Source organism: Bombus huntii, chromosome 16 (assembly GCF_024542735.1).
Source record: "Bombus huntii isolate Logan2020A chromosome 16, iyBomHunt1.1, whole genome shotgun sequence".
Taxonomy (NCBI): domain Eukaryota; kingdom Metazoa; phylum Arthropoda; class Insecta; order Hymenoptera; family Apidae; genus Bombus; species Bombus huntii.
Genome location: NC_066253.1, coordinates 7,573,396 through 7,585,267, shown reverse-complemented (window position 1 = coordinate 7,585,267; position 11,872 = coordinate 7,573,396). Strand labels below are relative to the sequence as shown.

General features: G+C 41.4%; 1 protein-coding gene across 4 annotated transcripts; it reads right to left on the bottom strand.

Annotated features, from left to right (window-relative positions):
- Positions 1 to 419: 419 nt before the first annotated feature.
- LOC126874316 (protein hairy) lies at positions 420 to 7,682 on the bottom strand. 4 transcript variants are annotated; one of them, XM_050636194.1, is made up of 4 exons: positions 7,545 to 7,682; positions 6,226 to 6,427; positions 4,887 to 5,114; positions 420 to 2,562 (listed from the first exon to the last, which is right to left on the bottom strand). In XM_050636194.1, the coding sequence occupies exons 2-4, from the start codon at positions 6,400 to 6,402 to the stop codon at positions 1,366 to 1,368; spliced, it is 1,602 nt and encodes a 533-aa protein (XP_050492151.1). In that variant the 5' UTR covers positions 6,403 to 6,427; positions 7,545 to 7,682; the 3' UTR covers positions 420 to 1,365. The 4 variants fall into 4 exon arrangements, with proteins under 4 accessions (XP_050492151.1, XP_050492150.1, XP_050492153.1 ...); XM_050636193.1 differs by having other exon boundaries at positions 7,479 to 7,624; XM_050636196.1 differs by lacking the exon at positions 7,545 to 7,682 and adding an exon at positions 5,197 to 5,323 and having other exon boundaries at positions 6,226 to 6,374.
- Positions 7,683 to 11,872: the final 4,190 nt, after the last annotated feature.

The window sequence follows — 11,872 nt, the reverse complement described above, 5'->3', positions numbered from 1 at the left end:
TTCTTCAATTCTGAGTTGTATGCCTCAGTTCATCTTATAAGGGATTATTCTGAATTTTTTATTAATCGATATTCCAATAATAATCGAGATTCTACTATATTTCTAAAACTACAATTTCCAGAATTACCAGATTAGTAAGTGTCCGAAATTCGTATTGTTTTTTATGAAAATTGAATAAATATACAAAAAAGATTTATTTCCGACGATTCGAATGATATTTTGTAAAATATAAGAGGGTAAAATGTGATTTTTAAAAATATATTCTCGTTTGACTAGCAGAATTTTTCACGTAACTTTATAGATTTATATTGAAGTCATTATCAATTTCTTTCGTCTGCGGGATTCTGGAACGCAGAATTCACATAAGCCTTTTCTAAAGGTCACACTTAAATTTCAGAGGATAATCACGAAAAGGTTAATGACTTGTCAGTATGCATATTTATATTGACCGATGTCTAAGTACATTGAATAAGGATTTTTGAATCTCAACATAGCAATTACAGAAGTATATTTAGATGAAAACTGTGATTCATCTAGAACGTGAACTGACGTCTCTTCACTATTTACTCACGATACACAGATTCATTCCCATTCGTTTCATTCTCTCTACGTTGTCTCGTACGCATATACACCTAGTTAACATCAAAATAAATCTATATCTGGCATTAGTTATAATTCCAATCGGGGTTTATGTACACGACGGCGGAATAAAAGTACTATGCGCGAAACCCTTTTTCGTTACTCGGATTCTATAACGTATTAGATCTTTCTCATATACATGTATACATATATACTGTTAGTTTTGAATGTTTCGAACAGATAATGCTTGTCGAATCCTCGTAATACGCAGATTTTGCACAATGTCTTTTCCTTCTTCCCTGATTAGCGCTTCTCTTCAATTAGGCACTCCTTGCACTAAACGAACGAATAACGATCGTGTCGTAACAAACCACTACGTAATAATTCGTACATCTAAATAGCAAGTGTACATCAGTTTTGTTAGGACACTGACACTGTAAATAATTACTATGCGCCAATTAACTTGCCAATCGTCCCTCTATCGATTATAGTGCGCACTAATCGCAAGAATCGGGCTAGTCATTAACGCTTTTATTATCCTTCTCAAACTTTATTCCACACCTTATCGCAGTATCTTAAACGACGACGAGGTTCAAACACAGATTCGCTCCACTTTTACAGAATTCCGAAAATACATTACGTGCATCGTGTCTTGTCGTACACGTAGAAAATGATTTTTCAAAAGTGACTCTTTTCTCATTGTTCCATCGTCCAACAACGATACTATACAATGTACACGATAGCACATTTTCGTAGATCCGCAACCACAGAGGCGTGAATAAGAATCTACCAAGGCCTCCACATTCCTTCTTCGTCTTTTGCAGGTTGTTGCGGTTGTTGAAGAGGAGAAGGCGAACGAATCCCCGTGACGAACTCGCCACTCGCGTGGCTGGACGGCCTGTCTTCCGAGTGCGGCGGGATCGCTCCTTCCGTGGTTAAACGACCTATAAGCTGTTGTTGCTGTTGTTGCTGCTGCTGCTGGAGGTGGTGCTCGACGTTAGCGACGGCTGGTAACGAAGCTCTCGTGTTAGATTTTGGTTTCTTGGAGGTAGTTGTAAAGTCAAGCGGTTGTTCCGGCTGTTCGAGTCGCGGACTCTTACTTGGTTTGGAACCAATGGCTGAGATGGCATTGGTAGCAAAGGTAGAAACGGGGGCGGAAGCGGAAATGGAAGCGGAAACAGAAGCGTTGCCGGACGTAGCGGCAGCGGCGACGGTAGCGGCAACAGCAGCAGCAGCAGCATTCACGGCAACGGTGGCCGCGTCCTGCCATTCCTGTATATCCTCATGAGGTCGTTTCGCGGCGAGTTTGTCCGTCGCCTTGAGAAAAGACATGTTAGTGGCGGCCCATATGGCCGTCGGTGGATTCGGCCCGATACTGATACCGTTCGCTGCGGCAGCAGCTGCGAGCTGAACGTAATGACTAGGAAGAAGGAAAACTACTTGACCATCGGGCAATCTGGATGGTATCACTTGCACGACCGAAAGCATGTTTGGATTTTGCTGTGAACTAGACGCCTGGTCGATAACTGGCATGCCAGGTGGAGGAGGCGGAGGTGGATGATGATGAGAATCAAGGTTGGTCGTATTAACCTGACCGAAGGCAGAAGTTGGCCGGCTGTTGCCGTTGCTACTGCTGTTGCTATTATTGTTGTTTTCATCGCCAGCGGTAGTACTACTATCCGGTCGGGCTGGTTCGATATCCGGTATTTCGGCTTTTATCAAGCCGACCGGATTCAAAGTTGTACTACAGTGTGCAGTCGATGGCACATGATGCTCCAACGGACCGGGACTTCCCGAGCCTGTCACTCGATCCGTCACGCTTCCGGGACTGCTGCCTAATCCGCTATCCGGCCTCGAACCCAGATCCAAGTCTAATTCCGACACGCAACTATCCAAATGCCGTAGTAGCCTTTGTTTCACTGCAGGGTCCATCGGTGTCGTGTTCCCGGTGATTATATCCGGAGCATCGAGATACCGACTTACCTGCAACGCAAAGTCAAAATGAAAGTAAAATATGAGCGATGATACCGTTTGTTTCAGTAGTATAGTAATAGTAATGGAATCAGATTCAATATGTACTTGCACTTACTCACATTAATATTTGGACACGGGACTATAGTTCCATATTTGTTGCTTGGTATAGGAGATCATGATTTAAATATCGTATTGCTTATTTTACAATAATATGAACCATTTATTGCATCTTGAAAATACGCAAACATTACAGTTAATCAATATTTAACGACAATAATAAGTTTAACTCTACAAGAGATTTCTAAGAAGAGAAAAATTGTCTTCTGTGTTTCTTAAATTCGATGCGCTATTTTTTTTTACAATTAGTACTAACAGTTGCGCAATCTCACGATAACTTTTATCCTTTTTTTAATGATAAATTACAAATTGTATTTCATCATATCTAGTACCCTTTCCTTCTTCTGACACGTTAAATTTCTTGGTGTATTAGAAAAGTATCGCTGTTAATTTCTTCTGTGTCGCTCTGTTTCTTCTATACCGATATTAATTATACGAAACGGTTATACAAAATAAATGTAAATTGTTATTAATAACAATGAGCAGTTGACGCAACATTAAACTTGTACTTAAAATAAAAAGAAAATATTGATGTATTTCGCAGTTCGATCTATTTCTAAAAATTGCTAAATTGCAGAGTATAAACAAGTGTCTGAATATTAGCGTGACGTAAAAATAAGACAAATTTTTGTTAAAAATCTATTGTACCATTAAACTTTATTGTTAAGAAAAAATTATTTACGTGTTCTCAAGCTACAATAAGAGATACATACGGTATTTTCTCCATAACTGATCGAAATCGGGACTTCTCTGTGATAAATTATCATTGTGTACAGAACTCGATTGATTATAATAGATACGATTCGCCATTTTGCTGAACTTAGAAAAAAATAGCGCGAGTGAAAGAAAAAGAGGCGCGAGAGTCGGCTTGATGAAAAGAAACATATCGGCTAGATAATGTTAATGCGATAACGGAACCTTTTTATTTTTAATCTTTATCGAATAAAACTTTTACCAGTGTAATTGTGAGGTTTTTCTCATTAAAGTAAGACCAAGTACGATATAATTTGGAGAATATTCGTTTATTTAATGACATTAACTTATTTTCTTCCGCCTATTATACAGGGTGGTTGGTAACTGGTTGGTAACTGGAAAATATAAAATAAAAGTTGTTTTGTTTAATTTTTTTTTAATTTTTCCATCGAGACAACGATCCACAGTGAGATCCGTTATAACGAGACGTGATAAAGTGCACGCGTACCGAGCGAAAATTCAAAGTCGATTTTCTCGAAAACAAAGCCTCAAACGAAAAATTTTTATTCTATATTTTCGACTTCTTTTTTCGCGTAGAATCACCCCCTTTCCACTTGTACCACCAGTTATCAACCACCCTGTATATACATGTAAATGCGATTTAAACTATATCGCATTCGGTCTAGTTTTAATCAGAAAAATCTTACTAATACGTTAGTAAACGTTTAATTTTGTAAAAATCAGAAATGAAAAGGTTTTATCATTGTCTCATAGGTAATTAATATCTTTTCATAGTCGATCGAATTCGAATCAGGTTACACTACTCAGCCGTTGAACTTCGCGGTGTGTCAAAAGCAACACTAGGGCCCCTTGGGGGAATGATCTCACCTCAGTAGTGGGGATGACGACAGATCAATTACGAGGAACGTAGTGGTGATAAATTATAGAGAAAATACTGTATTTTCGTAGAATAACCAATACGATATTTAAATCATTTCCTCTTATACAAAGCAACAAATAATATAAGGCTAGTGTTGTGTCTTAATATTAATACGAGTAACCGTATAAATTCGAATCAATGTCCAAGGCTCGCTACATATTATTTGAATTCTAGGATTCGATAATCACAAGATAGTTTTGAATCTCGGAATGAGCAGTGCCTGTGATTTTTGAAAATCTACTTACAAACTATTTCAATACTTAAACGAATCGAACTCCTCACAAATAGCAATCAAATTACGAGAATCAGAAATGCATTATCATTTCATTGAATTGTTAAAACAAATTCAGGAAACTTCTAAAATTATAGACGATACACAGTATTTTTACAAATTTTATTTTTACGTTTGTACTTATGGCTGTTTAAGAATGATAGCTGAGAAAAGTTAATTCAAGTAAATAGAGAATCTCCTAACTACTTCTAACTTAATCTACAGTTTTCTTCGAATTTGTAGCACACTATCAAGTTAAAGATAAATACAATTATTTCTGCACTAAATGCAACACAGTTGAGTGAAACATACCTCTCTGGAGCAATCTTGATAACCAGCCTTATATCTCGACAAACCAGGTTGAGCAAGGGATCTTTGCCTTTGTAAATGTCGAACCGTTAACTCTAAAATGTCAGCTTTTTCAAGTTTACTATGCTTCGTGTTCTCCAGCCGGGCGCTGTCAAGAATGAGCGCCTTCAGCGCCGCCAACGACTGATTAATTCTAGCTCGCCGTCGCTTTTCCATTAGTGGTTTGTTAGCCTGAAAAATAACAAACCTGTCGCTAGAATAATACAATATCAAATTATACGCGTGACCGTCGTCTCTAAAAATGTTCGCCTACCAATATCTATTCTTTCCCTTCTTCCTCCTTTCCTCCTTTCTTGTCTACCCTCTTTTCTTACTCCGTACAATACATAGGCATAATCTACGTATCATGATACAAATAAAAGGATCTAATCATTACAGAACTGAAAGAAAAATGAGTTTGTTTTACATGTCAGAGTTGGAAGAAGTGACAAAATGAAAATCGAAGGAAAATCGATGGAGGTGATACAGAATGATGATTAAATAAATCGACTGAATAATCACATTGTTATGAGTGTATTTTAAACGATAAAAATACATACTATAGTGTAATCAACAAATCGAAAATTTGTATGCGTATTACATAATTTTTATTTTCTACTTTATGTGACATATTAGAATTGCATAATACGCAAAAACGTATAAAATATCCAAAATAGAATAGTCTCTATGACATTTAATAGTACGACATCAATTTGTGCTGAGGTTATATGTATATCTTTTTAACCATGTTTACGAAACTATGAATTTTCATAAATGTCTACAATCTAATAATTAGCGATTTAGGTATTATCGTTGTTAGAAATTACAAACATCATTTCACAATTATATTGAACATTAAAAAATTATGTTTATATTATATGATTATATTATATGTATATTGTATATTATACATTCACAAAATTACTGATGACATAATGATTATATGTATTTATCCGAGCTTCATTCATTATCTACTTCCTACTGGAAGATATACTAACATCCACGATAAACATATGTTCAAAATCGTCGATATTCCCGCGCTTTTTTAAACACCCAAATGATTCCATTCAAACAACCTACCAACCTTCGTCGTATCTAATAATTATAAAAATAACTACATCCAGCTACATAAAAAATTCATAACTATAATTCTTGTAACAAAAAAATTAAAACTCAATATATATATATTTAAAATATAAGAATGAGTATTTACATAATACATACAAACATGAATAAAATATACTAAAGCAATTATAGAAAAAAAAGAAGAGAAAGCATCAAGTGAAAATGAAAATTTACTCACTCGACGACCATCCGAGTGTTTAGGGCTCGGGCTGAGACTAGGGCTAGGACTGGCCGACGGACTCGGTCCTTGGTGCACGCTCTGTTGATGTTGCGATTGATGATGATGGTAATGTCTATGAGTGTTGCCGGCCGATTTCTTTTCTTGATGCCTCAACGAATGAAGACGAGCGGTCATCTTAATAGGCCACGCGGGCCTTCCGCTGTGACGACAATAATGGGAACGGTGATAACGAGAAAATTGGTATCGATACTAATAACAATGGGAATAACAGCAACAATGATGATAATGATGGTGGCGATAACGAGAACCACGAGGGCGTCGATGGTAACGGTAATGACAGAGGTGACAACGACGGTGGCCGCCGCGACGACGACGACGACGACGACGACGACGACGACGACGAAGCCGACGACGACGACGAAGACGACGACGACGACGACGACGGCGACGGCGACGGCGGCGACGACGACGGCGACGGCGACGACGGCGACGGCGACGGCGGCGACGGCGACGGCGACGACGATGACGGCGACGACGACGACGACAACGACACCGACGACGACGACGACGACGACGTCGACGTCGACGACGGCGACAGTGACGGTGTCGGTGTCGGAGTCGGTGTCGGTGTCGGTGACGGTGACGGTGTCAGTGACAGAATGGATTTCAGCGTCCAAAGTAATCGACTGGACGCGGCTGAGACACTCAGCATCTCGCGTTCTAAAAAGTTACGCGGCACCACTCTGACACAGGTGTACTTTCATTTAATTCCAACACTTTTGACACTAATATATAATTCTCGATTATCATCCTCCTGTATATCGTTCTTTTAACATATCATTTTAAAAGGTTCCGCCAGTCACAATATAAACACGCATCAGCTGCAATGTCGTATCAGCTGCAACACCCTCGTCGCATCTTACTCTATTTCAAGAGTTCCACCGTAACGTGTAATTCCTCCTGCACGATACCACGCGTTTTCCATGCGGTGCGGCTCAGTTCGATCACTAAACTGTCGTTAGGCCGTTTCAAAGTTTTCACTGAAGACGCGAGCACATTTTAGGTCACCACGTGGCTCCTTACACGGTGCACATGAAACGACAGATTTTCAATCGTATCGTAATCTGTTCATTTCATATTGGACTCGAACTTTTCCCATAAAGAATTTTCGAAAATTCTCACAAACCGATTTTAGAAACAAAAATTATGATCTTATAATATATTATTCGATATTTTCTCACGAGACGTACGATTTTCAGTCATGAAGAGATCGAATTTCCTGCGTGTCATATTTACTGTCTAGAAACTAAACTCGCGAAAGAATTTGCTATTCGATTTATCGAATAATAAAAACGAGCGAGATTGAAGATTTCATTTTCGTTGTTTCCTGTTGGTGCGTTCTGCACTCGTCTACGTTGCGAAACACAGATTCATCCTCGCTGGACGGTTAACGGTGACAGACTGCGAATCGAAGAGCGGTAGCTGGCGGGCGGCTCTTCAGCAAGATTCGCGCGTGTGTGAGTCGTGGGCGAGAAGCCGGGAGCCGCACAGAGGATCGCGCCGCGGTTGGTCGTGCGTGTGGCGGGGGTAGGATGGTGGCTGCTTGCCAGAACCGCTGCTGTCAAGGGGCAGAGAGAGAGGACGAGGTTCGCTTGCCCGCTCACGCGCGCCCTTGCCTGCGGCTACCTTTACCCCTCTCTCTCTCTTTCACCCCAATCTTTCTCTCTTTTTGCCATTTCTAGCGAGTTGCTAGTTGCACGCGACCTACCTTGATCTCCTTCTTCTCTTTTTCGCCATGTCGCTTACTATCTAACAACCGTTATGCGTCGTTAAAACAGCAACCAATTTTGATTGTCATGATATTTTTTTCTTTAAAACTATACATTTTCAAACATTCAAACACAATAGTGTAGAGTACTCCACTTACCGCGCTATGTATAATATTTTAGGAAATGGACAAATCCTTGGTATACCGATTTACAAAATTGCAAATTACGATTTTTTAAACGATTTTATGCAAATTTCTAGAAATATATCTTCCAGTAGCAAGAAAACTCCGAATTTTTTTAAAAAGCATATAATTTTGGAAGCTACGTATATATCGTCGTTCCTATATACATCGTACGAAATGAAAGAAGACTCGATATTAAACGCAACGAGCGAGCATCGTTACTGTCCACTGTGACCTTTAATCTGCTGCTATCCGTCTATCCGTCCGTCTACTTGGTTTCCCTTCACTTTCCCTTTTTTTATATTTCGTTCGTCCATTTCGCTCGTGCTTGGTAACTCGCTGTCGCACGCTGCGAACGAAAAGGCGGCGATGGTAACGGCAGCGGCAGCAGGTCGTGTGCGTGTGACTGGATATAGACGAGGATAACGCCGTGGCGTAGGAAATTACGACGAGTTGCCGAAGAAAGGTGGTGGTAGTGGAGTGGGATGAGGGTGGGTGATGGCTCGTTGTCGGTGCTGGCATGGCACGAGCCAGCACGGTACGCGGCGTGGTCTTCGGAAGCAGTGGCGTGGCGCGGCGCAGTACGGCGTGGCGCGATACAGGGCGCGCGGCGTGGCCCGAATCGAGGCGTGCAGCAGCGGTAGCGCGGCAATGGTCGAGGGAGTGGAGCAAGTGCCGTCACAGGACAAGCTCGATCCGTGCTGTTCGGCTCGTCGAGGTGATGAGCCCTCGAGGCGGGTGGTGGGCAAAGGGTGACGAGCGGCAGGCGGCGCGCGGCGGACGATGGACGGCATGCGGCGAGAGGTGTATGCTGGCGGCGTGTGGCGTGCGGCATGATGGCGTGGTGAGCGGTACGCGGGGTGAAGCGTGAGCCGTGTGCGGCGTGCGGCAACTAGCGTGCTGTAGAGACGGGCGGCGGCCGCTTCATGGATTATAGGGAGGGAGAAAGAACGATCCCGACGAGCGACCGGTCGAACGGATGGACCGTGGAGACCGTGAAGCGTGCTCTGCACAGCCAGCCAACACACATATACACACACACAAGCATTTCGAGTGTGTTGGTGAGCGCGATGAAGCGGTGGCGCTTGAGGGGAGAAACGAGTGAACTAGCAAGCAGCAGTGGCGAAGAAGAGAGATACGGCGGTGGGTGTGGAGAGCGAGGAAGTGTGCACACGCCGCGCCGTGGTAAGGCGTCGGCACAGTGGGGTCGGAGGAGATAGTCGTCGGCACGCGCGGCGCAAACCTCTCTCTACCCACGCAAACGTAGCAACGTACGTGCGAACGAGCTCGTACGTGAGAGCGTGCGTGTCAAGCTGCCTGCGTGCCAGCGTGCCGCCCTGTCGCGTCGCTCGACCACCACGCCGAGCCGTGTCAGCGTACCGTTTCCTCTGCCTACGTATAGTACATACATGCCTCCTCTCTCTGTTGGAGCGAATGCAACAAACTGATGTTGGATTGCACGCGCTCGTCCAGTGACAGAGCTAATTAAATGGTTCTACTATTTCGTATTTTAAAATTAATCTCCGCGATCGAAACAATTATGCCGGACGGGGGATGCAGCCTATGCTCAGTTTTTTCGCGCAATTTTTGGCTGGATAAGACACGTTTTAGCTGTGAATAATCGAACCGATTGGAAGGCACGTTGATCAGCGATCGCAAATCGAAGATTACGGCTAATGTTATACGAATACTTAGTTATTCCTGAAAATGCAAATAAATAAAGAAAAAGGGTGGAGATTATCGGTTTAGCTTCTAGGAAGCTCAATTGTTACGTTTGTTCTAAATCCAATGGATATCTTAAATACTTGTTAGGTCAAGAACGTAAAGTAAATAAACAAGAAATGAAAAAACTACAACTAGGTTAGTAACTAGAAACTGGGCTAAAGAATAAAAATAATATATATTAGATTATAGAAATTGAAATGAGTAGATGGAAAACATAGAAACCCTGGAGAAGAAAGGGAAGGAAAGGAACGTAAAGTAAAGATTGGAGCGAGAGAAAGTGAGAGAAGTGACAGATTACCTAGGTTTTTTCTGTTGCGACGGACACACATGAGAGAATCCCATTGTGGATGTAGTTTGAAGTGGAAGAGGGAAGTAAAAGGAAGTGGTGAGAAAGCAGTCGCGAAACCTAGAAGCGCATACGAATAAGGAAAAAAATTTACGAAACTTTTTCGCGGCGTGAGGCATTGCGATGCGGCCATACCATGACCACGCCATTGCCAAGCCGTTACCACGCCGTTATCCCATCGTTCTTTACTCTTTACCACTTCAAGCCACACATAACGCGATGCATCGTGGCATACCTCGCCAACGTTGCAGTACACTTTACATCGAGGGCTCTCCTTTTCTTTTTCTCTCCGTTGAAGCGCTTGCTTTCGTTTTAGTTCTTAAATGCGACCAGGTGAGGCGAGGTGAAACTTACAAAGACGCGTTTTATACGCACCTCGTCAACGTGTTTTACCTCGTCTTCTTGTTTTACAAGGAGGGATGTAATGGCTAGAGAAAGGGTAGATAAGGAAAAAAGAGAGCGCCTAGCCAACGAATAATCCCGAAACCATAATGATCGCAATGAAGGATTATCAACTAAATATCTCGCTAAATATCGATTTACCTTTTCTCTTATTACTAGCTTTTACCTTTACTTTCCCTAGTGCTAATGCTTGCTAAGTTTGTTGAAAATTCTCGGATCATTATCTGATACGAATAAAAGATTTTGAATGATTAATCATTTCTTTGAATTTGAGCTAATTATCACGTGATATGTACGCTTATAGACGGAGGTGTGCTTAAAAATGAAGAAATTAAAACTGTATGTGAGCCAGAAAATTCTTATTTTTAAGATAATATAAAAAATATTTGTCAAGAAAGGGGAGGTTTAGGAAATTGATACAACGAAACCGAATTCGAACATTCGTAGGATTAGATTGTAACTTTGTATGAATATAACATTTTGATTTTAACGTTATTTAACTGTTTTCTTAGTAATTTAATGCTTTCAAACAAAAATTCTTATTTCGAATTTTTGATTCCTCGCGTACGAACACATAAATTGAGAAATGATTATCAGTAAATTCAATTAATTTTATTATAAGCATTTTACTTCTTCCCCTTTTTTGTATACTTATAATATAGAATTTAAAAGTACATTGACAACGTTTATTTCGAGTAGCAATTACAAACTGAATTAGATTAAACTTGCTATAAATTACTATTCCTATTTATATCTTCGCCTCTATATATGATTCTACGTATAAGCATGTAACGATATCAAATAACCTACCACACAACGTTCTAATCAGAAGCTAGAGTCGCATGGAGGCGCGATAGTTTTCTGAAAGATTCTTTCGAAGCTTCCGTCATCACTCTTTGGAACTGTCGTCTCCATCGAGTACAACTCGATCGATCGACAGCAAACTCAACGTGCCACGTACTTTTCGCGATAAGGTGGTCGCAGGGTAGAGAAGAGAAGGGAGAGGCGAAGATAGGAGAGGGAAAGAGCGAGTTTGCCCGGTGGCTTCAGCATTGATCGTTCCCAGAAGAAGAGAAGGAGCTGAGCGAAACGAAGAAGAGGCGTACACGAGAAATTCGAGACGCCCGGCGTCGCCCGGCGGCGAAACGTTATCCGGTATGCAAGAAAGGACGTCCTCATTAGCGGGACCCGACGTCGTTTCAGCTCAACAGGAGCGATCG